The sequence below is a fragment of the Podarcis erhardii genome (genome assembly GCF_964252035.2).
Source record: "Podarcis erhardii genome assembly, chromosome: 10".
Lineage (NCBI taxonomy): Eukaryota > Metazoa > Chordata > Lepidosauria > Squamata > Lacertidae > Podarcis > Podarcis erhardii.
In genome coordinates this window covers 65,186,883-65,212,988 of record NC_138500.1, presented here as the reverse complement: position 1 = coordinate 65,212,988, position 26,106 = coordinate 65,186,883, and the positions used below count along the sequence as shown (strand labels likewise).

At 42.9% G+C, this 26,106-nt stretch overlaps 1 protein-coding gene across 8 annotated transcripts in view; it reads left to right on the top strand.

The window, feature by feature from the left end:
• Positions 1 to 4,669: 4,669 nt before the first annotated feature.
• Positions 4,670 to 26,106, top strand: part of TAFA5 (TAFA chemokine like family member 5) — a 348,113-nt gene continuing 326,676 nt past the window's right edge. For 4 of the 8 annotated variants that reach the window (XR_014160512.1, XR_014160513.1, XM_081878135.1 and 1 more), the window contains exon 1: positions 4,670 to 5,878. Coding sequence is in view for 3 of the 8 variants with exons in the window: in XM_081878135.1 (XP_081734261.1) it covers positions 5,767 to 5,878 (112 nt within the window). In the remaining 5 variants the exon portion in view is untranslated. The remainder of the gene's footprint in view (positions 5,879 to 26,106) is intronic. The other 4 variants (XR_014160514.1, XM_081878136.1, XR_014160515.1 and 1 more) reach the window with 3 other exon arrangements.

Below are 26,106 nucleotides of genomic sequence, written 5' to 3'. Positions count from 1 at the left end.
CTGAGAGACGTCAAAGAAGTATGACAAGCCCAAGGTCACCCAGCAGCTGCATGTGGAGGAGCAGAGACGCGAACCCGGTTCCCCAGATTACGAGTCTCTCGCTCTTAACCACTACACCACACTGGCTCATTGGACAGAGGTAGTGGGCATGTATTGCACAGAGGTAGCAGGTATGTTCAAGGTGCAGGAAGCCCCTGGGTCTCCAGGAACACAATTATTCCCTTGAGGTCAAGGGGGCAGAACTGGAGAAGCAGAAACATTGTTGGGTGAGGCCTTCAGGGACAAAACTGTTGGGTATTTTGCCTACGTGCTAGGTGATGCAACTTCCCACAAAGCAATTAAGAAGCTGGCCGAAGGCCAAGAAGACTGAGCAGAGGGAGTTATTCTGCCTAGAGATATGGGACCTTGGATAGAACTCTGCTATTGGTCGAGGCATGATGAGAGATATGGGACCTTGGATAGAACTCTGCTATTGGTCGAGGCATCATCATAGGCATGATGAATCATGACCTTGCTTGGCTTGTTAGTTGATTGGTCCGTGTGGTGTTCCGAGAGTCGTTTGGAGTTTGTTCAGAGAGAGAGTTAAGATCCCTGTCTGTATCCTGTATATATAGTAACTTGTAGAATCTGCTGTAAATAATAAACACCTCTAAGTAACCAAGTTTCTGGTAGCAGCGTCTTGTTCCTGCGTCATCCTGCCTGCCTGCAACTGATTGCTTCTGGAAGTCTGCATATGCTCTGCTATATTCAACTGGATCTGGCTAAGATCCTGCAACAGGTTAAAGTTGCGAAACATTAATAAAAACTGTGTCCCATTCCCACAATAATAGCTGTGGGGTGCCAGCCATAAACACCTAGGCACCATGGTTAAGAGGACAACTGCACCCACCAGGCAGTAACTTGTATTTTGGGCTGGCAGCAGGCTCAGAGATGGCTCTGTCTGATGGATTGGACCCTCATCAACTTACAAATGGTGCCTGCCCTGATGTCATGCCTGCTCAATGGAAATTGCATCCAAGTATATATGCATACTTTCAGGCTGAAGTCCAATGCACAGTTGTCTTTATTAAGTTGGTGGTGGTTAACATCTAGGCAATATGCATGGGATGAAACGGTGATAGCGCAATTCTTATCACACTTAGCTTGGGACTCCAGGAGAAAGTTGCATTGAATTCAGTGAGAATTAAAGGTAAAGGTAAAGGACCCCTGACAGTTACTGCAAGTAACTCTGGGGTTGCAGCGCTCATCTCGCTTTACAGGCCAAGGTAGCCGGCGTTTGTCCGCAGACAGTTTTTCCGTGTCATGTCACCAGCATAACTACTGTAAGCCGCTTCTGGAGAAACCAGAGCAGTGCATGGAAACGCCATTTACCTTCCCACCAGAGCGGTACCTATTTATCTACTTGCATTTTTGGTGTGCTTTTGAACTGCTAGGTTGGCAGGAGCTGGGACCGAGCAATGGGAGCTCACCCCGTCGCGGGGATTCAAACTGCCAACCTTCTGATCAGCAAGCCCAAGATGCTCAGTGGTTTAGACCACAGTGCCACCGGCGTCCCATAAGTGAGAATTACTTCCTACTAATATGTTTCATGAATACAATGCACACTTATTAGGTCCAATCAAAATCAATAGCACTCAGTTCCCAAAATGTTTATGATCTGGCTAGGCCAGAGATGTTACTAGCCCAGAGATGGAAAGAAGACATGAGTCCCTACCAGAGAAGATTGGCAGATTAAGTTGATGGACTATGCCAAAAATGGCAAAAAAAGACCAAAAGAATATTCACTTTTAGTTATAATGGAGATTTAATAGATTTGGATTAATAGACAAGATGCAGGAGGAAAAGGTTAATATAAGGACCCACAAAGAGGAGGAGGGAAACTCTTCAGAATTCCCTTTCTATGTTGGTTGTTTGATAATTGTTTGCAAATTTCAAAATATGAAAAAACTAAATATTTTTTTAAAAAAATGTTTATGATCTGGCAGGCCTTTCCGGCAGGACTGAGCCTCATCCCCACTCTATTTGAAAATGTAGTACCAATTGATGTTCTTAAATTTAAGCCTACATTGTGCATGCTTTCTTCAATGTAGACTCCAAAGAGTTGATAATAATTTGCTCCAAGTAAATGTACATAGGACTGAAGGCTTGAGCATGCTTCTGGCCCAATGGTAATAATATGAATAGTAATAATAATTTTATTATTTATACCCCAGCCACTTTGGGTGGCTATTAAATCTCTATATTAATTTCCCATGACCCAGTGGTGTTAACCCATCTTTCTGTTTTCCATTAACCAAAGAATCTTTCCTGAAGGTTGAAGTTGTATCCAATTGTATCCACACATACAATTAAAGTCCTGGTTTTCTCCTGTTTCCCCTATCCTCCGGCAGGAGCTGTGAAGGAGTGGAGGGTGGGTGCTCACTCCCCAGGAGGGCTCCACTGTGCCACCCACACCTGTAGTGACTTGTCCTCTAAGCTCTGCTATTGTCTAGGAGGGGAAGTATGCAAGCAACTGAAAACAGTGCTCTATCCTATCTCCTCCTTTTGCTCACCATGCCACCACAGTGGGGAGGAACTGGCCTGTGGTGCTGCCTTGGAAGAGAGTGAAGACGGTCACCAGTGTGGTGTAGTGGTTAAGAGCGGTAGTCTTGTAATCTGGGGAACCGGGTTCACTTCTCCGCTCCTCCACATGCAGCTGCTGGGTGACCTTGGGCTAGTCACACTTCTTTGAAATTTCTCAGCCCCACTCACCTCACAGAGTGTTTGTTGTGGGGGAGGAAGGGAAAGGAGATTGTCAGCCGCTTTGAGACTTCTTCAGGTAGTGATAAAGCAGGATATCAAATCCAAACTCTTCTTCTTCTTTTCTACCCACTTGCCCTCTCTGCTCTTCCTGCATCCTGCAGCACAAAGAGTTGGCCACCTCATCATCTCAATGGTCCACTTGAGTTTGCCCTCTGGGCATTACAGCAGGTAGGGATTCAGTCCAAGTGTGAGCCAAATTCTTCCTGCCACATCCCCAAGTGTGGCAAGTGAGACAGCATGAGGAGTCCACATTTGTTCCCTCCCTTACTTACTCCCAGATGGACAAATCCTGCAACCATCATGGCTTCCGGGGCACAGGACTAATCCAGCCTACAGGTTGTGCCTAGAGAGGACAAGCCAGAGAAAGGAAGGAAGGAGGGAACCTTCTCTTGCTTGCACGTTCCAAAGTGTACGTCCAAGTGTACCTATTTTCTAGGGACAGTCCTGGATTTACAGAAGCCGGTTTCCAATTTAATCCCAGAATGCCCCGCTCTTCCTTAGGATGCCCCTATTTTCATTGGAGAAATGTTGGATGGTATGGTAGGACTTCCCTGTTTTCATAGGAGGGTATGGCATTATGCAACCCCAAGCCATAGCTGTCAACTTACAGATTTGAAAGTAAGGGACCAGCAGCCTCGAAAATAAGGGATCAGCAGCCAAAATAAGGGATCAACAATTACTTTGATAAAATACATATTTTGTTGCGTGCAAATGGCTTTAGATACCTATTAGGTCCATAAATTACCATATAGCATATATTCAACACAAAAACAGCAACAATTTGTTGTTGACAAAGGACAGCTGGAAGTGGAAAGGGCCCCATTACCTTCAGTAGCTTATTTAAGGGACATCATCAATAAGGGACAGCAGTGGGACATGGCGCTGGAATAAGGGACTGTCCCGCCAAATAAGGGACGCTTGACAGCTATGCCCCAAGCAAAGGAGATAAGTAAATATACAACCTTCATAAGACAATTGAAATCAGCCTTGTATAAGGAAGGGGTTTTGTTGTTTCCAAATCTTTAATGTTCTATTATGTTTTTATACAGTATAGGAAGCCTCCTAGAGTGGCTGGGGCAACCTACTCAATGGGCGAGGTATAAATCACATTATCATGGAACAGGACGTCTCTATTTTCAGCAGAGAAATGTTGGGAGGGTATGTAAGCGGCAGGCGAGGTGGGGCCGCCGGTTCGAGGGTCGTCATTTGGGGACCCCTTCCCCTTTTAACCAGCCCCTCTTTTCCAGTGCTAGGAGGAAAAACTGCTATGCTGGGCGGATGCCCGCTCTGTTTCACTAGCAGCAGCCCCTTTTTCTGCAGCGGGCAGAAAGTGGCAGCGTTGGAGCAGACTTTTTTTAAAAGCAACAACAAACAGGTTCTTTAAAACGTGCGCTCCGGCACCGAATGCGTCGCGACGCGCGCTTTTGCAAAGGCGCGTTCAACTTTGCGCGCAGTTCGGCCTCGAGGGAGGAGGGGGCCGCTTCCCCGTCCGCGGGCACACGCGCGCGTGCGGTGTGATTCTTTGGAGGCGCCCACCCCCGCCAAAAAAGCCGCAGCCGGGAGAGGAGGAGAAGGAGGGGACGCAGCGCGCCAGACGAAGCCGACGACAAGCAGCCGCGTGCAATCCGAATTTGGAGCGCGCGCGCGCGGCGCTTGGCATCTCTCCCACTCGCGCTCCAGCCGTCGCCAAAGCGGGCGGGAAAAGACAAGAAACAGAGAGGGAGAGAGGGAGAGAAGAGGGCGGGAACTGGACGCAGGCTTCGCCCTCGGAGCCCCCTCCTCACCATATATATATATATATAAAAGCAAAACAGTGGCGGAGGAGGAAGAGGCGCAGCCGGGCAAGCGCTCAGACGGAGCTGCCAGCTACGAGCGGCCCCACCAACGGGCAGAAGGAGCGGATAGCTGTAGGAGGACGGGAATTATCCCACTGTGGATTGAAGACGGAGCGAAGAAGGGCAAGGCGCCCGGGAGAAGGCGGCGGCCAGGGGGCTCCGTCGCGCGCGCCCTGACTTGACCCAAAGGAGGGAGGAAGGATACACGTCGTCTGTTGCAGAGGGCGAACCAGCACCTGTGGGCGCGGCCGCCTCACCTCCTCCTCCTCCTCCAGCTGCGGCCACCACAGCCGCCACCGGGGTCCGCGACGAGGCTGACGGCTCTACAAGTGCCGACGGGAGGCGGAGAGGGAACGCGGAGGGGCCCGCTGCCGCCCCTCGGATAATACCGCCCGGAGGGGTTTCCAGCAGCTCCGCCGGCATCTTCTCCCGCCAGGTTCGCAGGAAGGATGCGCCCGCTGCTTCTCTTCCCCTCGTGGAGTTACGACGTCTCTTCCCCGGTCTTGGCGTAGGGAGACGCCGCTGGCTGGCTGGCTGGCTGGTTTGCGCGCGCGCGCGTGTGAATGTGTGCGAGGCGGTCGTTTGCGTGTCGGCGTGGGTCCCGTTCCCCCGTCGCAGGACTCGCGAAGACGTGCCTCTGGCTGACGGGGAGGCTGGACCGCGAGGCATCCCCGGCGCAGAGGGGAGTCGCCTCGCCGATCTGTTCTGCTCCAGCCTCTCTGGATTCTCCGTAAAGGGGCGAATCATAAAAAGAACGAGAAGATGCTGATTTTGGACACCGAAGCGAAATAACTTTGCCCTTCCCACGAAACCAGTGCTCGCCCCTTCGAAAGAGTAGAAGGAAACTTGCAGTGTTTCCACCCCCCGCTTCCTCGCTTCCCAATGAATCGGAGAAAGAGGTAAAACAAATGTGCCATGGCTTGGTTGGGCTGAAGATGCTCCTCGCTGCTTGTGGATGCTGAACCCGAGATCGGCCTGGAAGATGTCTCTCTTTGGGATTACACGTGGCGAAAGGCGGTCACTCGGAGGGAGAGCTGGCTGGTGGTGAAACTCATCTGACCCGCCCTGCCCTCCTTGTTTTGTATTTGTTTTGGGCTTTTTTCCTGCACTGGGGGACGCAGTGGCTTCAATGGCTCCATCTCCCAGTAGAAGCAGCAGGAAAGATGCCAATGCTTTGCCAAGCGCGTCCTCAACTTTCTGGGCAATTATGATCTTGGTTGGCCTCCTCATCGCCTACTGCAGTAAGTAACAGCCGCAGCCAGATGGCAAATCCACTTCCTTTTTGGCTTGGGCGGTTGGTGGGTTTCTTCTTCTTCTTCTTTGGGAGGTGGGGATAACATTATGCTTGAGAGGCCAAGTTCTCAAAACACACACAGTGTGTTAATATGAAACTATGGTGCCAAGCAGTCCATCCCACAGAGAGGAAGCTCTGCGAGATTCTCTTCGAAACACTTTAATGCTAGTAATAAGAAATGTGGAAAGCCTGTGTTTCCTATTGGAAGATGTGAGGACACCAGCGGAATTCTTGCCTAGGTGGTACTTTGTTTACTCCTGTAATTGCAAGCCTGTTTTCCTTTCACCTGTCTTGGTCCAGCCCCCCACCTGTGCTTCATTGTAGATCAATACCTGCGCTGAGTTTCACTTGCTCTTGTGGCAGATGTCCTGGTACCACTAGCATCATTTATGGCTCAACACATAGCAACGGAATTATCTGGCTGTAAAACTGCAATAGGACAAAACTAGAATGTCCTTAGCATCATTCTGGAAAGACTGTTACCAGTGTTCTAACGATTTTTTAAAACATATATATGCTAGTTTCAGACTTCTTAAAGCTAGGAACTGAGTATCTGTAAGTGAAGGGTTGTGCATTGTTGATAGATAAGATGTGCTTCATTTATAGAGGCCAATCTCAGGCTGCAGTCATACACTGTAAAGCTTACAGTTCTGACCAGTGACAGTTTTTGTACAAATATGAACATATTTGGTATGCCTGAAGGGGGGAAGCTGTATTTGATCTGAATTGAAATTGGTTTGAAGTGCAGTTTCCTTGGTGTCTCAGAAAATGATGCAGTTGAGCACTTGTGTCATTCTAAGGCTTTAATCCTATACACTTACCTGAAAGTAAGTAAGTAAGTACAGTACTGTGGAACTTAATAGGACTTATTTTTGACAAGGCGGGAATAGGATTGCTCTGTTGGTCTTCCTTATATTCCCCCCCCCCCTTAATATTAGCTTTTACAGTATTTTTAATCCATGGTGGTTGCAAAACTCACTTGGTACAGTATGTTACTGAGATCCTTTCATGGAATAATTCTTAGGTTGAAGTACAAAAGTCATGGTGCAGCCTATGTTTAGGTTATCGGGAATAGAAATAGTGTTGACTTTCAGAAGTGTGTCTATTGTAACCCATACACTTTTTATTTTGTGCACACTCTCTCCCTGAACCTTTTGTGGGATACGTCATCCAGTGCTGTAAGGAAACTGAAGTGAGCTGTGATGCTTCGTCTCTTTGTGATGAATTCCATTACAGTTGGAATCTTTTGTCATTGGCTCTATAAAACAGACTCGTCCTAATTTCCAAACATTCTAGTAGCACTTGACATTTCATCATTTCAAACCATAATGTTCATCCAGTATGCTGATTTCCCCCTAGGCTTTCAAGTTCTTTTATATATATATATTTCCATTTGTAAGCATTCAACGACATGATTCCCTGTGTGTTTTCCTGGATTTTCATTGGGACTTACTTCATACTTAGAGTTTATGGGATTGTAGCTCAAGTGTCTTTTGGGACCAATAAATATATTGGAAACTGCAAAGAGTACTCTGCAACACTTTAAATTACACTGTTTAAATATTGTGCTAAACATACGTTAGAGAAGCATGGTAAGAAGGGGGGCGGGGAATGCAGTATATAGGCATGATATTTCTAAATACTATTGACCAGGATGTTTTCCTGTGCCAACAGAAGGAAAAACTTCAATAACTGTGAGAGAGATATTTCCTAGAGATTTGATCTAGATATTATGAGTTTTCTTCCCTTAAAATGTGTAACAATAACATGTCTTTTTTCATGTCTTCATGTTTTCATGTCTTTTCTCAGCACATAGATATAAACTACAGATGCAATCTCATTAGTTTTTGTAAAGGAACAATTCCTGAATAACTTATTTGCAAACAAAACCTACGTTAGTGAACACACAGTATATATATTGTGCCATTCAACTCTGAGCAGACACCAAGCAGTCTAAAATATGTAGCACTGCAACAGCCTGCCACTTATATTCTTCACTGATTGAATGCACAACTTTGGAATGTTGAAGCATAATTTGCATATCACCTGACTGCTGTATTGTTTGAAGTACGTTTTTAGCTTGTCTTTATCCAGGAATAATAATCCTGTGCATATCTACTTAGGAGCAAGCTACTTCTTTCTGTGTAAACATGAATGACGATTGCTCTGTAAAAGTGTAAGTAGGGAAAAGGTGTGCTAATGTAACTTCAATAAAGCCCCATCACTGTAATAGTATACATGTTTGAAGATTCCCCTCAAGAATTGAAACAGAGGCAGTTTGTTTTAAATGTCTCTTATTCAAATCATTTAAGAATTAGTCATTGGTTATTACTTTTGTGATGCCTGTAATGAAGAAGTGTAAACAATATGAACATTTGCAGCATCCTTAATGTTATGTCCATTAATATAAACACATCAATGCATTTTAAATTGGACAGCTTTAGTCCAAAGTACACAGGCAGTTAAATTACAGCAAATTACCCAAAATACAGACTTCATATGATGGATAAGTAAAAGATTGAAGTAACCTTTCAACATAATTCAAAGTGTTGCTTCTCTTATTCCTTTCTCTTTTCTCCTCTATTAAGGTATGTTCCTATTCTGGGTATTTTTAATGAAGAAGTGCAGTAGATAAATGTAGCTTGTAAAAAGTGTTACAAAAAGCATTTAGATCAACACACCACTAATTATAATGCTATTTATTGTTTAATTTATTGACATGATAGCTGTTACTTGTATGCCCTAAGATGATAATCTTAACGTTTCTCTTCTCCCACCCCCTTAAATTTTTGGCTTATAGTTAAGGATAGTGGCTCCACCCAATGGCTGAAGCAGAGACCTGTACTAGACCAATTAGGTTAGTTGCTATAGTGATAAAGCTTTGTCAGGCATTTCCTCTGGAGGGAAAAAGATCCAGAGTTAAGGCGGCTCTAGGTGGGAGGCAGAAACTAGGGGGGGGGGGGGAATAACTGTGATAAAATATTTTAAAATGTGCTTGCTTGTGAAAGATCCTGTAATATTCCATTTTCAAACAGCAAAACAATGCACTTAAAACCCTACTCTGTTAATGTGTTGAGTAGCGTATCAGACTCTTAAAGATGTCTGATCTTGCCATGATTAACATATGTTGTAATTGGATCTTGTCTAGGCTTTGTGTTGGACTACCTTTGAAGCACTGTTTGGAAACTTCAGCTGTTACAGCCTGATTTTTGACCAGGAACAGTTATAGGGAACATGCTGTTCACTGGCTACTGAATCATTTTAGGGCACAATTTAAAGTGGCTTAACATAGGAAAGCCTAAGCAGCTTGGGACCAGGGTGTTTTAAAGATCATCTTCTCCCATCTGAGCCCATCTGAGTATGGAGATCTTCCAAAGGAGCTTTTTCTTCTGTCCTGCTATACCTTGTGGAATGAGAGGATTTCATCAGTGGCTGTACCCTTGCTTTTGTATCTCTTTTTCCCTATGGAAATTTGTTTAGCTCTCTTTGTTTTGTTTCTGCCAGCAGAAAAGCAATTTTTATTTAGAGGAAAAATAAACTATTTTTATTTAGAGAAGGCTTTTGACTGTTGGTTTAATTTGCCTCATTTATTGCTCAGCATATTTTAATCAACTGATATTTTATATGATGACGATTATTGTTCTGAGTAGACTCATCTGCTTCTTATGTTCATGTTTCTATACATCCTGCATTGACTGCATTTTTACTGTATTGTTAGCGGCCTTGAGTGCCATGCATAGAAAAGCAGAATATAAGTTGAAATTATAAACATATTAATGTAGATCTTGTGTAGCTCCAGCAACAGATTGCAAGGTGATTGGCAACTGCCCTCTTAAAATAATCTAATTCTACAAGTTCATTAAATTGTAGTGGCTGGAGAGAAATACTTAATTTGGGCTTGTGGTGCAACAGATCAGATATGTTAATAGTGTGATAAAGTACATGTTTGTAAGTAAAACATATCTACATTGTCAATATTTCCTATTAGCCTAGATAATTGACGTTGAACTATATAGTCAAATAATATAAACTACTTAATTTACAGTTACATTGCTGATAGGTTTTTAAGTCCTATCTAGTAAATAAATTTTCTGCATGAGAACAACAGCAATGCTCCAGGAGACAAGACCTGTATGTAACTATCTTTAGAATGCTATAATATTCATCTACCATGATAGATACTTGTCGAAGGATGGTCTATGCTACAAATCAGTCCTAAAATGAAAGCCCATATTGTTAGATCTGTATCACTGAAGCTCCACCCCATATAGCTGTTTTAACTGGTCTTTTTAAATTCTTCTTATTAGTTTTTACTCACCCATTATTTATGCTTAATCAAGTATTCTATGTATATGTTTTAATATAAGGTTGGTTTTTGCTCCCATTTATTTAATAATTATTCGCTTAGATTTATACGGTTATGCTGTTTATTTAGATGTTTTGCTTATGCTGGTCTGTGACTGAATAAAGTAAATTCATTCATTCGTTCTATAATATTCACCATAAAGTTGCTGCATATAATTAGTTTTAATTGCCCCTGCACTAGTTCTTACAACTTCCGCAGCGTAGTTTCTGCAGCTAGCATGAAGTTCAGGATGCTGGTGCTACACACAGGCAGCCATGTGGAGGCAGACATCATGCATAGAACTTAAAACATGATGCTCTTTAAACACATCATAGCATGGGGGTGGGAAATTCCTTCCTTCCATCATCACCCCAATGTACCCATCCTATTTTCATCAGACAACAGAAAGTACTAATCATTAGAAACTGAGATATGAAAGCTAGAAGTTAAATGGCACCTTAAGGCTAGGTTATGGGCACAACAGAATGTTTAGACGTGCTTTTTTTTAACAAGAATACAAAGCTGAAAATGAATGAATGAATGGCAGCTAAAATATTATGTTCATTTTTCACATGGTCTAGTTCTTCCCCTACCCACCCCCCTAATATTCTTAGGAAGGTGTCTTCTCCAGTCTTTGGAGAGTAGCTGGAAGGGGGGAGGCAGAAAAAGGTCCTCCGTTCCTTCCCCTCTGCAGTTTTAATCTGAAATCTTAGGTGCAGTACTGCTCCCAGAGTTCAGAAACTGTTTGAGCTAAGGAAATTCCTGGTTGCAAAATGTGCCTAGAACAATGGGAGTTCCAAGCACTGATCATCTAGGAATTGTGGAACTGAACCATCAATTTCCGTGGAATTTTATGCTGTTCTAGATTATAGTGTTTTCATATTTATGGACACTCTGCGGAGCATCTTAATTTCTGGAGTTTCCAAAAAACCCTGTACACACATGCATTTTCTACTTTTGGAAAGCTGCTTCTGTTTTCTGCTTCCCACTTGCTGCAACAGTACAGTAGTTCACTGCATTATTTATTCCCCATGCAGAACGGGAAGATCAGTGATGAAGCTGCAAATGTTATCCCACAGAAGCTCCTTCACCATAGAGATGAAATGGAGAGATTTCGAACCTTTTTAGAGCTGGAACTCAGACTTACTGCCATTTCATTGCTATCAGCTGAAGTCTTTGTGCAGATTGTATGTCCAATTGCATCTGTTTTCCCTCTTGCAGCATGAATGAAAGTTTGGTACACCCAGCTCATCTTATTTTTTATTTTTTTAATGCAGGACGGGAAATTAAATTGGACAGGATCAGACATAAAACAGCTCTAGTATACTTGTTTATACAAGCAACGCTACAGTTGCAACACTGGAAATAAAAACTGGTAATGACCGTAGAGTGAGATTTCCCTTTGTACAATAGTTAAGTGGTGCAGACATTACCAGAGTGGTGTGGGAGCAGTGAACACAGAAGCATCTAATTGTTTGGCCTTGAATGGAGCATTCCAAACAAATGTTTAAAAAGGTTCATGGGGGGGGGGGGAGTTTTCAAAATGAAAAGTAGCAAAAAGCTTGGCAAATGTTAACAAAATGTTCCATATCTTCACTTTCTTCTCCCAAGACCTTGAAACATATTGGAGCCTGGAAAGCTTAGTTGGTTAGAGTGTGGTGCTGAGATCACCAAGGTTTCAGGTTCAATTCCTGGTGGCTCCATATGGAAGTTAGACTAGATGATCGTCAAGGTACCTTCTAACTCTACAATTCTATAGAGCAAGTCAGAGACCATATCTTGCTTGTGACTGAAAGAAGTATCACCCTTTTTAGAATCTGTTGCAATTTGTTGGATAAAAAATGGAGTTACCTTACCTCCCACATTCTTTTGTAGATTACTTGGTCCAAAACTGCAGGCACCACAGGGGTGCCTATGGTTAAGAAACCAGGTAAATTCCAGACAAATCACTCCAGGGGCTTTTATACCAGAAAACTTTTAGCATTGATTTTGGGGTGGAAAGTTGTAAAAGAATGCAAGAGCCCTGCCACATCAGGCCAAAGGCCCATGTAGTTCAGCTTCCTGTTCTCAAGGGGGTTATCCGTATTCCCATGGAAAATCTGCAAGAAATTTGCTATCTCAAGTGTTGGGTTGAAATAAACGACAGACGAATGGCAAGTGTCATATGGGAGGCATCTCTCGAGCATGTCTCGGAGAGTCCCTTTTATTGAATATTACAGCATTGCCACATATGTGCTTGTTGCTGATTGGTCAACACAAATACAGTGCAAACAATGCAAAGGTTGCATATAGGCATTAATCATCAATAGATTAAAGGTTGGGAAAGGGAACACAGAATTGGACAGGTGTGAAAACCTCCTTATTAAACTATTACTAGTGATTGATATAGCAAGACTTAAACTATTACTAGTGATTAATATATAGCATTCATCCGTAGATGTGGTCAACCAAGCACTAAGAACAGGTCAGGATGCAATGTCTCATGAACTCAATGTGGACTGAACATTCTAGGGTGATGAAGGAATGTCTCAGCTTAAAATGGTTTAGCCAGAGTCATGTGTAGAAGCAAAACTTCCCATCACTCAAGTAAAACAATTCCCTCTTTGCAAGCTAGACCTGTGAGTTGCAAATGAGTTCTTATTCTCCCCCGTCCCCATCCTAGCATGTTTCTTTAGTTTAGAGGCACATTTCACGTTTTGCTCTTGAAAGCTGCCCCTGCCACAGCGCTGGGATTTGAGAGTGCCAGTAAAACAATTCCCTCTGATTACAATCTAGGCCTGCCCATCACAATGGAGCTCTTCTTCTCCACCCTCTCCCTACTCTGGTGTTCATTCTCCCTTCCCCATCATCTCAGCCTGGCATGATGTCTGGGTTGCTGAGCAGCCACAAAGCTGTCCCTCCCTTCAGTTGTGCTGCCATATAGAGATCCTACTTCACTTCTGGGAAGTACAAAGCATTGAAGAGGCATGCCATTGTTTTGCGATTCATCTGTATCACCTCTGGGGCAAACAGTCGCTTTCCTGTACCATGATTCCAGTCCAGAAGAGGCCTCCCAGCTTTCTGTTAAGGAAAATATGAAAACTCCTAAACATTCTATTTGAAACAGGGAAAACTGAAGTTAAGCGTGTTCTCCTTCACGAAGAGCATGTGTTGCAGTGGGGGCTGACAAGTCACCCCACTGTTGCTGGGTGGGCAAAAGAAGTAGTTGGCCACTGTTGTGATTGGGCTTCCCTTGTTGTTGGGGAGATGTTAATGTTGCCATTTTATGATTGACAGCCTGAAGCTTTAAAACCCCTACACTCAGCTTTGAGCTTCCTCTTTTCGCTGCATGCATCAGATTGTCCGCCCTCCCTCCCTATATTTAGGGTTGTTCGCTTTGACCTTGCTATGCCTGTCATGGGGTCATCTGCTCTTGGGGCAGGGGCCCGGTAGGAATTTTGTCCATTTGGCTGATTGGCTGGTGCCATTTGGGTTTTCCCTACTGCGTAGCAAATCGTCACAACTTGTAAGGTTGCCGTTAGGCATTGGTTTTTTGATTTGGTTGGTTGAGGGGCATGGATTGGCTCTGCCTGCCCCTCTAATTGCTGCTGCTGCAAGGGTATTCCATTAAAGGAATACAGGGGCTCGTCATTGCTTTTGTCCAAACCCTGTCAAGGGGCTAGGGCCATGCAGGAGCCCCTGGGAGCATTTGGGGAAGGTTGAGGGCAGGTTCCCTGCTCTGTCGCTATCCCCCAAATATTTTCCCTTTTTCTGACTTTAGCGGCCATGCGAAATGTCAGTCTGTCCCCATCCGGGGTCAGATAGTCGCAACCAATGCCTAAGCAACCACTCACATTTTTTGTATTTTAATAAAGTTGTGGCCAAAATAATGCCAAAAACCTTAAACAAAAATTCTGAGTGAATTGTGTCTTTATTTGGGGTGGCTTGGGGACCTCGACAAGCAATGCTCTTAGATGTATAATATTGCCAGATTGGCTTTGGAAGGGGGTCTGCAGCACTACAGTGGTACCTTGCAAGACGAATGCCTCGAAAGACGAAAAACTCGCAAAACGAAAGAGTTTTTCGAGTTGCTTCGCAAGATGGATTTCCCTATGGGCTTGCTTCGCAAGACGAAAACGTCTTGCAAGTTTGTTTCCTTTGTCTTGCAAGTTTGTTTCCTTTTTCTTAAAACCGTGCATTCACTTCAAGGAGCAACTCATAGCACGCGGTGTGGTAGCCTTTTTTGAGGTTTTTGAAGACTTTGGTGATTTTTGAAGCTTTTCCAAAGTCCGTGCTTCGCAAGACGAAAAAACTCGCGGAACGAATTAATTTCATCTTGCGAGGCACCACTGTAATTCCCATGCCGCTGAGATGTTGCTTTGGGGAACAGTATGAACGGCCAAGGGATACTTTTATATCTTGTTAGATTTAAGCAAGGATTAGTTTTGAACAAGGTGTGGGAAAGGCATAGCATTGACATAGTATATAATGAAATGTGAACATTTGCCGTTTCCAATAAGCTGCCTTGAAACTACTAGTGTCCTTTGTGTAGTTTGTTGAAAGGCTTTCTTGATACAAGGTCACCGTTGTCTTATGCCAAATACAAAAAAGTGCTCTAGGAATAAAAGATTGGGCATATAAATCTTTTTTTTTTTTTTTTAAGTAACATTTTTGCCTTCTTCTGTGCCACTACCTTTCTACAGGGGAACCCTATGACAATACTTTTGCTATATACATATCCATATTTTTCTTCTCTCTCTCTCTACCCTGCCTGAATACACGTCAGTTTTTCCTTTTCAGTCTGTTTCTCAGTCAAGCTTATTATAGATATGATGATGATGATCATTTTATCATATTAGAAAAGCAAATCATAAAAATGCCCATATCTTTTATGAGACATCCCAGCTGCTCTTTTAAAAAATAAAAATAAAAAGAGGGCATACTTTTGAATTAGAAAAGGTACTTTAAAATTAATGACCTCTGCAAAATGCCACCTGTCAGGAACGGCATCCAAACTGACATTCAAAATATTCTGGGGAGAAAGGGCAAAGCAGTTGATTATGTGTTAATGTATAGTATGATAACCAAAGCTTAATTTGAAGAATTCCTTTTGCACATGCCCTCAGTTCTCATCCACCAAATCTTCAGTAGTCAGAGAGGCATTTTCTTTAAACAGGTGCACAATGTTTGTTCTTTACCCCTCAATTACCAAAACTGTTCTTGCAAACATGGCTAAAGAAGGAAGGTTTCCAGGTGTCAGGGACGGACTGGCCACTGAGAAATGGTGGCATTAGGGGGAATCATAGACATAAAATCCACACAGAAACACATCATTGCTTGTTTTAACTCACTTGTGGGAACAACTCAGAGGCTGTGAAATAAGGAAGGTTAACAACAGAAAGAATTAGAGGAGCCATCGGAAGTGACTATGAAAAGCAGTAGAAGTATGAGATGATCAGAACCCTCCGAACTTGAAGCATGGGAAGTCCTTTTAAAAGCTTAGAATTTGGCAGAATATTCAGATTGTTTTATCTGTACAGTGGTACCTCGGGTTAAGTACTTAATTCGTTCTGGAGGTCCATTCTTAACCTGAAACTGTTCTTAACCTGAAGCACCACTTTAGCTAATGGGGCCTCCTGCTGCTGCCACGCCGCCAGAGCACGATTTCTGTTCTTATCCTGAAGCAAACTTCTTAACGTGAAGCACTATTTCTGGGTTAGCAGAGTCTGTAACCTGAAGCGTATGTAACCCAAGGTACCACTGTATATGTATAATTTGGAATATTTCATGTGTTTTGATTGGATTGTTAAAGTGGAAAATTTAATAAAAATGATATTATTATTTTTTAAAAAGAGAGAAGTGGTGGCATTATAAATACCTTTTAGAACATTTGCTCATAAGCAGAGTTTCTGTGGGAGGATAATTTCTTGCAAAACCATGTATCCTGCTCATCATTTTTTGCTTCCGTTTGTTTCATGGTCCCATTGTTTCTTCCCTACCTAGAGTAGGTTTAGGAAGCCTTGCCTTCACTCCAGTTTGGCTTCAGAAGTGATCCATGCAGCATAAAAAAATGGAGACAAATCAAAATGAGAATCCACCCCCCACTCTTGTTTTGGAATCCTTTGTGTTTTAAAAAGAATGCCACCAAACAGCTGCTGGGAATACAATTGCTGCAAGTAAACTTGCCTTCACCTCTGTTCAGGCTCTTCAATCACTGAAATGTCTCCAACTTTGCACCTTCCAAACAAGGGCTTTTCAGCTGAGCAGTAGCCTGTATAAAATTATAGGGCTTGGGTTTTCTATTTCTGTTCTAGAAGATTGTGTGTTGGTGTCTCTGGATAACTGTACTGTTACCATTTTCCAGACTGTCCTTGCATGAGAATAGGACTTGTTCTACAGCACTGAATAATAGTTAAACATTTTTGTGTGTGTGTGAACTGACCTTACATTGTACTGTCACTGTACATCTTACCTTGTATATTTCTATTTTGTGTAGAATTTCATTGCTAATGGGAATTAAGGAATGGTTCACAATGTATGGTCGTTATTTGATGTGTACAGTGTCAAGTATGAACGAGCCGTTTCACAGCTATTTCTGAATCTGAGATTCCTCATTCAGATGTGCAGTTTATAACACCAATGTTATAACTTTAATTTCATTCCACGTGTCCAGTTCAGTGTTTTCTTAGAGCATTTTAGCTCACACATTCAGCTGCCACCTCAGTAGTCCTGTGAAGAAAGATCAAGTGATATATGTTCATCTCGCCTTTATAATATTGAGTGTGTGTGTGTATGTGTGAGAGTAAACACTGATGATAGTAGAGAAAATGATTTTTTTAAAGATAAGACATGCTGTAGTACTCTTTTAAAACTTTGCTATATTTATTATAGGCCTATAAATAACACCTTCATGACACATAGAGGAAAAATTATATAGCCAGCCATAGTATTTCTGTTTCTATTTAGGGTTGTGATGAGAAACGAAGCAGTCATACCAGATGGCATTTGAGGTTGTGTGTGCATGAATGACACCATATATGAATTAATCATTTCCACCCCCATTTATATTGAGCCAAATACCTAGGACTGACAATTTGGTTCATTATATGATCATTCTTGCTTCCATGGAAACTGATGCTCCAAAGTCTAAGAATGCCACTGTGTGTGTGTGTGTGTGTGTGTGTGTGTGTGTGTGTGTGCATGTTTAGAGATACCTCTTTATTCCTTTTCTCTTATCTATATTTATGACATTCCTCACTATCCTATTGCAAGACGTGCATGTACCAATTAATATAAATTTTATAAAAATCACTTGGAAGTATACAGGAGCAACAGCTTGGTTGATTAAGCTTACTTTAAATTTTTTTTTGAGTGGCTAAGTAAGGGTTGGGTCAAATGTAGACAGAACCTAATACAGTGGTGCCTCGCAAGAAGAAATTAATCCGTTCCGCGAGTCTCTTCGTCTAGCGGTTTTTTCGTCTTGCGAAGCAAGCCCATTGACGGCTTAGCGGATTAGCGCTATTAGCGGCTTTTAGTGGCTTTAGCGGCTTTTAGCGGCTTTTAGCGGCTTTTAGCGGCTTTTAGCGGCTTATCGGCTTAGCGGATCAGCTGATAAGCGGCTTAGCGGCTTAGAAAAAGTGGGGGGAAAGGGAAAAAAACCCGTAGGAACTCGCAAGACATTTTCGTCTTGCGAAGCAAGCCCATAGGGAAATTCGTTTTGCGAAGCGCCTCCAAAATGGAAAACCCTTTTGTCTAGCGGGTTTTCCGTCTTGCGAGGCGTTCGTCTTGCGGGGCACCACTGTACAAAGAAAGTCAGGCCATTGGTCCACCCAGCACAGTGACTGGCAGCTGTTCTCCAGGGTTGCAGACAAGTGTTTTCCACAGTCTTACCTGGACATGCTCGAGGTTGTATCTGGTACTTTCTGAATGCAAGGCAGATGCTCTACTACTGAGCTATAGCTCCTCCTCAAACTTGGGATTACACACTCCTGGTGTACTGGTTAAGAGCAGTTGACTCGTAATCTGGTGAACCGGGTTCGCTTCCCCGCTCCTCCACATGCAGCTGCTGGGTGACCTTGGGCTAGTCACACTTCTCTGAAGTCTCTCAGCCCCACTCACCTCACAGAGTGTTTGTTGTGGGGGAGGAAGGGAAAGCTGCTTTGAGACTCCTTAAAGGTAAAGGGACCCCTGACCATTAGGTCCAGTCGTGACCGACTCTGGGGTTGCGGCGCTCATCTCGCTCTATGGGCCGAGGGAGCGGGCGTTTGTCTGCAGACAGCTTCCGGGTCATGTGGCCAGCATGACTAAGCTGCTTCTGGTGAACCAGAGCAGCACACGGAAACGCCGTTTACCTTCCTGCTGGAGCGGTTCCTATTTATCTACTTGCACTTTGACGTGCTTTGGAACTGCTAGGTTGGCAGGAGCTGGAACCGAGCAACAGGAGCTCACCCCGTCACAGGGATTCGAACCGCCGACCTTCTGATTGGCAAGTCCTAGGCTCAGTGGTTTAACCCACAGCGCCACCTGTGTCCCTGTGAGACTCCTTAGGGTAGTGATAAAGCGGGATATCAAATCCAAACTACTACTACTACTCCTCCTCTTCTTCTTCTTCCTCTTCCTCTTCCATTGTCTTCTGCAAAGCAGTTTCTTGTGGGTGAAACAGCAAGCTATGCTTTGCCTCAAGCCTAGATGAGGAGGAGCAAATTGTGAATACGTGAACCTGAGGCTCCTTGCAGGCTCATCATCAGAGCACCATCAGAGCACCGGGCATTATGTCTAAACCAGCCTGGAGTGTTGGTCTAACTAAAATTTTTATAAAGGATAATATTACATTCAACTTAAGTGTGCATTTAATCTGGAAATTGAATTTCACCGTGGTATCCTATTACCTCTATGAGCTAGTATGACTATTTAGGTTATGGTATCCTGAGCTTATTGTAGACCCTATTTCATTTTATGTACCACTGCTATGCATGTTCAGACTGTTAATTTTTGAAAACTAATCTTATGTTGTAGTTGAATTCAAAGCCTCGACCCTCTTTTTTGTTAAACCTGCTAAGGACTTCGTCTTCATCATGTAGTCTGAACTTTTCGTAAATCCCGGTTTGATCCTATCTCATAGGAGGGAAAATGCCTCCTCCAGTTTATACTGTTTAAAATTATTTCCACAGGTAAATCAATGGGCTAAGTATCACTACCCTACATATCTGAGAAATCCTGAGGAAGCTCAACACCAGGACCAAAACAGAAAAATGAATAGGTCAGAACATACTTAAGGCTTGTTGCTAATCTTTCTTTCTGCCTGGGAAAACTTTCCCCCCAGAATGAAACTTAGGTCATTGGCATGTAGAAGAATGTTACGTTTTTGTTTGTAACTTTGTTGTTGTTTACTGTAGTTGTTTAGTTGTGTCCGACTCTTCGTGACCCCATGGACCAGAGCATGCCAGGCATTCCTGTCTTCCACTGCCTCCCGCAGTTTGGTCAAACTCATGCTGGTAACTTCGAGAACACTGTCCAACCATCTCGTCCTCTGTCGTCCCCTTCTCCTTGTGCCCTCATCTTTCCCAACATCAGGGTCTTTCCCAGGGAGTCTTCTCTTCCCAGGAGGTGGCCAAAGTATTGGAGCCTCAGCTACATGATCTGTCCTTCCAGTGAGCACTCAGGGCTGATTTTCTTCAGAATGGATAGGTTTGATCTTCTTGCAGTCCATGGGACTCTCAAGAGTCTCCTCCAGCACCATAATTCAAAAGCATCAATTCTTTGGCGATCAGCATTCTTTATGGTCCAGCTCTCACTTCCATACATCACTACTGGGAAAACCATAGCTTTAACTATATGGACCTCTGTCGGCAAGGTGATGTCTCTGCTTTTTAAGGTACTGAAACTCAAAATAGGATCTATACTGAATGCAATGACTAGCTAAAAGAAAAGGCAGTAAATTATTATCTGTTTCTCACTCGCTGTACCTTGAACAACTAAATAAAATATACTGAAGTCTGCGGTTAACTGACTTGTTGATAGTTCAGGATTTCCCCACATGTCTGACTAACAGGTCCATGCTATACATTATAGAGAGAAGTGAGGAGGAATAACAATCTTTAGCTTAGTTGGCAGTAACTAGCAGGCTTCAAATGTGACACTTGTGTGCTAAGGCACAGTGAGCCTGCCATGGCGTGCGTGCGTGCGCGTGCACACACACACACACACACACACACACACACAGAGCACAACAATCTTCAATCAAAACAGACCACAAGATAAGTTGGTGTTCCAAGGTATTCCGTTTGTTTGGGATGGGTTCAGGGTATGCACTGAGTGACTGGAATAGTTTCATTTCCAAAATGTTGTTCTCATGTGCATCTAAAGCAGGGGTCAGCAAACTTTTTCAGCAGGGGGCTGGTCCACTGTCATTTTTATTTATAAATCCACTGCAGCTTTTGCTCCATCCCCTCTTGATTTCTTCTTCACCACTACCTCTTTGATTTCAGCCTGGCTTCTTAGCTCTGTCTTTCCTTACCTGTCTGCTACCCAGCTTGAGTTTGTGGTCCCAATCCTGTCTGTTTCTCAGGTTCTTTTCTCTCTCTTCATCTTCAATATGTTTGCATTTTTACTTCATTTTTAAAAATCCAAGTATGTATTTTCACCTGATTGCAATTAGTCCAGAGACAATCTCCTATCTCCTATACAAAGCACAATGTGTGTTTTCTCCCTGTTTGTCTCAGCACCAATGTTTGGCTAAGTAGGTGCTGTATCCCTTCTGCTTTCCATGTTAAATCTAAGCAGGCTGCTTCTTTGTAGAGGGCAAAGGGCTAAGCACTATGGCTGATTCATTTCTCAGGTGAGCTGCAATTGTCATCAGTTGTTTGTTTCTGAGTTTGTCAAACCCGGCATCTTAATGTTCTCATCTTTTCAATTCATTTTCTACCGTTTAGTATTGGGAAGACAACGCTTTAACAGTCTTGATTATTTTTATTCCAAATATGCATTTACATACAGGTTAATAACTAAAATATCTAAATATTGCAGAAATTAAGGTTTGTTTTCTTTAAAAAAATAAAATCAGTAGCTGCTGGCAACATGTTAGCTGCAAATTATCACCCTCTATACCTTTTTCTTTTCATACTGTCAAACTAGGATTATAACTGCCTAGTAAATATCCAAGTTTTGCTTGTTTCTATTTATAAAAACAAAGCTGCTGGTTATTTAGCAGGTAAAATGCCTATAGAATTGTTGGGAACAAATTCAAATTTTCTCTGAATTCTGCAATGCATGATCTTGTAATTGTTCATCTCATAATTGCTACCAACCTTGTGGCTAATCAAAAATGTTCTCTTCTTTCCCAAGGTTCTAAATTGCTCGATGTGATTTTTGGGGATGTATGGGTTTTGTGCTGCTGCTTGGGAAGTGTGGCTAATTGTGGGGATGATGAAGGCAGCGTGTTACCTAGTCAGCAACCCAAGATTCTTTCATTCTACAGATGTAATGCTGGGAGGATGAGATAAGTGGAGGAAACCATCCAGCCCCACGATTCAAGACGAGACAATCCACCCACAGAATAAAGACATGCATCACATGAGTCTGACTAAAACCACACCTAAGAAGAACCTTGGGGGAGGGGAAAAAAGATGCATTGGCAAGATATAGTGCTTACAAAACATTACTGGGGGTTTTTTTTGCGTGTGTCCAAATGCTCTGGAACTAGTGTACAGTCAAACATGTCAGGGAACTGCTATCAGCTCAGAGGCGAGAGGTGGGAGGGCAGTTGGGTTACAGGGAGCCTCCGAAGATCATGCGAAGCAGCTGTTCCTCCTGCGAGGAGGGAAGCCCTGCCTCCAGTGGGGAAGGGATGCAGGGACCAGAAGATGCTTGAGAGAGCCGCAACACGGAGCCTGAGCAAAGCGCAGAGAAGGATGGGAGTCAAAAGACTGCTATGCTGGGGAATGTTTAAGGACTGCCCTCTTCCAGATTCTGCTAGCGACATGAGCAGACATGGACTTGAGATGCTCTGCACTGTAAATGTTTTTGGACAGATAATAAAGCCTCGAAAAGACTGGTGGGAGTCTTGCCTTTTCGCTCTCCAGCAACCACGCCGGCACATAACACATGTATGTTTGTTTCTCAGCTATCTGCATTTGCTTTTGTAAATATCTCCCTGCCTACATGCCAAAGCTACACTCGTTGCTCTTGGGGGGTGTGCAACACTCCCAGCCTTCCATGGGAGGGAAATCAGCAAGGCCTTTCTTCTGTAAATTTCAGAAATGAAGCCTTGACTAAAAGTTGGCCACAGAGAATTAAAGGAAATAAATACAAAACACCTAATAATTAATTGCAAGTGGTTTGCAGGGCAGAGGTGCTTGTCATCCAATACATTGAATATTGCAATCGTATCTGCAGTACTAAGCCCTGTGCAAAATGCAACACACAAAAGCTCTGATTTCACCTTTCAGTTTTCATTTAAAGGAGAACCTACCTAATTCACATATTTTTGAATCAACACACGAATCAAAACAGCCGTCCTTTGAATTTTGCCGTGCTGTTCTCCAGCCAAGTGATTTGCACTAACATGCATATACAGAAACAAAATAAAATAAATAAAATAAAATAAAAAGATTCCTTCCAGTAGACCTTTGAGACCAACTAAGTTTGTTATTGGCATGAGCTTTCGTGTGCATGCACACTTCTTCAGATACACTGAAACAGAAGTCACCAGACCCTTATATATAGTGAGAGGGTGGGGAGGGGTATTACTCAGAAGGGTGGTGGGAATGGGTGATTGACCGATAGGTGTGGTAAACCTGTTGATGTCTGTTAACGACTGCAGTTGGTCTTACAGGAAAAAGCAGGGGGAGAGATGGTTAAAAAAAGCTTTATCATGTATAATGAGATAAGAACCCAATGTCTCTATTCAGACCAGGTCTCTCCATGGTTTTAAGTTTGGTAATAAGTTGCAATTCAGCAGCTTCTCTTTCCAGTCTATTTCTGAAATTCTTTTGAGATGGACCCCACCGCCCCCAGTCCTCTGTGGTTGGTGACATCTACAGTTAATAGCTAAGACATCAAGTCAAATATTGCTCTATAAATGTTTAGCTTTTTTGCTTCCATTTTAAAAGCTCACCATTTTATTAAACATTCATAATTCATTCCATCTCATAGGCTTGCATCAGGGGAACAACTGACAGAACCTGTAAGTCGACTGGAGACCACTTGCATTGCTGGCTTCTAGTTTAAAATTGCTACATTACATATTGAAATTTCAAAACATTCACTTGTAAAGATAATGAAGTTTTTAAAGGTGACAGTTCAGAGGCAGCATCTACTAAGCAATAGCAGCAATGGGACACAGACACAGAAGGTTGTTGATCCCAGAGTCAATGGTTTTAGAAGTAATAGCCTTCATTGAATATTGCAATGGAAACATTCATCCTCATGGCTTAGCAACATCATTGCTATTAACTTTATAGCATCGTACCTAAGGAATGATTAAACCAGATGGCGTGTTAAACCCAACTGAAAGTGTATAGGCATTTTTACTTTTAAGTTGATAAAAATTAAGTAAAACAACATATGTTCTTACACATCCAAGTTCCTTTAACAACATATTAACTGCTTTCTTTAATATTCTTCTTGGTGATCAGAGACACTATGGTTCCTTCTCTAATCTTTCCACTCTCATAACGTGTTACTAAACTGCTCTTCTCTTGATATTCAAGGAATCGGTAGGAAATGTTTAGAACAGTTATTTTTAGGCAATATTCAGGTTTTAGAAACCAATGGATTCATTTGCATTCAAAATAATACTTAATTGACTCATAGGAGATACAGCGTGCACAACCAAGCAAATTATATTTTATGCAACAGATGTTTAGAAGAGAATAACAAACATCCTATTTCCTGTTATTGGTAGTGACCTGTCACTTTTAATGCCATAACACACAATAATGCTATGCTGAAATTCTAATTATACTTTGAGTTCTTCCGGATTGCAAAAGAGGGAATGTTGCTCAGTAGTAGACCATATGTTTCCCATGGAGTTAGGAGAGGCTAAGATACAGTAAAACATTTTATTTGTACAAAGATGGTCTAACATGAAAGAGTGGAAGTAGACAACATTTTCTAAAAAGCAAGCCTATAACCCTTTGACCCCTTAATGACATATGCTCTCTTTCTCTGGTTTGGAATGCCTGTTGCTTTATTTTGTGTCATAAACCAAGTCGAGACTACCTTGATATCTTTTCACATTGCAAGCTAGTTCTAAAGTGTGGTGCAGAATTCATCAACAACATACAAAGGCTGTTCTACCTGTTCACAAAGAATTTTGCTGTGGAATTATTCAGGGATGCCCCCATTTTAGAATGTGTGTAACACCTTTGAAAGTTCCTTAAACTCGTTGAAGATAGAAAGGTAGTATATTTGGATAAAAGACTCAAACTCTTATATGCTTTTTTCATCCTGGAGTGAGTTTGAATGAAGCATCTGTTCCATTCTCTGCCTGCATTTTGAAAAGGATACAGTTCACAGCTAACTGGCTTTCCTGCTACTTCTATTTCCCAGATTTCCCAGGCCCAATGCATTCCTCTCAGCTGAGAAGCATGTTGCCTGTTCTCAAATGGGGTTGGGAGATAGGGAGGCTTTTGATGAAATCCACAAGTCTTTCCCCTGCTCCCTGGTAACCTGCTAAAATAGTAGCTGGTTGGAGGGGTCTTTTCAGCTCCCTTTCATTGACTATATACAGTGGTACCTCGGGTTAAGAACTTAATTTGTTCTGGAGGTCCGTTCTTAACCTGAAACTGTTCTGAGGTACCACTTTAGCTAATGGGGCCTCCCGCTGCCGCGCAATTTCTGTTCTCATCTTGAAGCAAAGTACTTAACCTGAGGTACTATTTCTGAATTAGCGGAGTCTGTAACCTGAAGCGTCTGTAACCCGAGGTACTACTGTAGTTCACTATGCAACTTGGCTGAGTTGGTCGTTCTGTCCTCTAGGTGCCCTGAGCTCGGTCTCCTTTGATACAGGTGCAGCTGAGAAGATAGTAGAAGACCATTAGGTTCATTAAGCTGCCTCTCCAGAAGGGAAAGGAAGAGGAGCATAACTAGAGTAAAGGTATTCTGTGGGGTCTGGAACAAGAAAAAAAATCCTCCTAGATTGTTAATCAAACCGATGGGTTTTAGGGAAGCAAGTTCTCATAAACCCAAAACAGTAACTTTACGTATCAGCATTTGCGTGTGTAGGTCCCCCAGGCCACCCCTCAAATAACTTCACACATAACACATAATTTTAGTTTTGGTTTTGGGGCACTATTTTTTGGCCACAACTTTATTAAAATACAAAATCAGTGAGTGGTTGTTTAGACATTGGTTATGACTATCTGTCCCCCCGCCTGGGACAGAACTGACATCCCGAGGTCCGATCGGTAGCCAGTAGAAGAGAAAGACAAACTTGGGGGTCATTTGAGCTAAGCGTCAGACCCACGCCGCTCACCCCAGCAGCTCCCCGAAAGCTTGCCGGCCCTGGTCCCATGACAGGGATTCCCATGACAGGGATTGGACGAAATTGTGGCAAGCCCCAGGATTCCTTTAACGGAATTCCCTTCAGCGCAATAGGAGGGGCAGGCACAGCCTATCCTGACCCTTCCACCACCAGCATATTATAACCAATGCCACACCGCAACCTTACAAGTTGTGACGAATTGCTGAGTAGTAGGCAAAAACCAAATGGCACAGCCAATCACCAAATGGCAAAATTCCCACTAGGCCCCTGCGCCAAGGCAGACGACCCCATGACAGGCAAAGCAAGGTCAACCGGAAAAGAGGGCGGGCAGGCGGGCGGGCGATCCGATGCACTCTGCAAAGAGAAA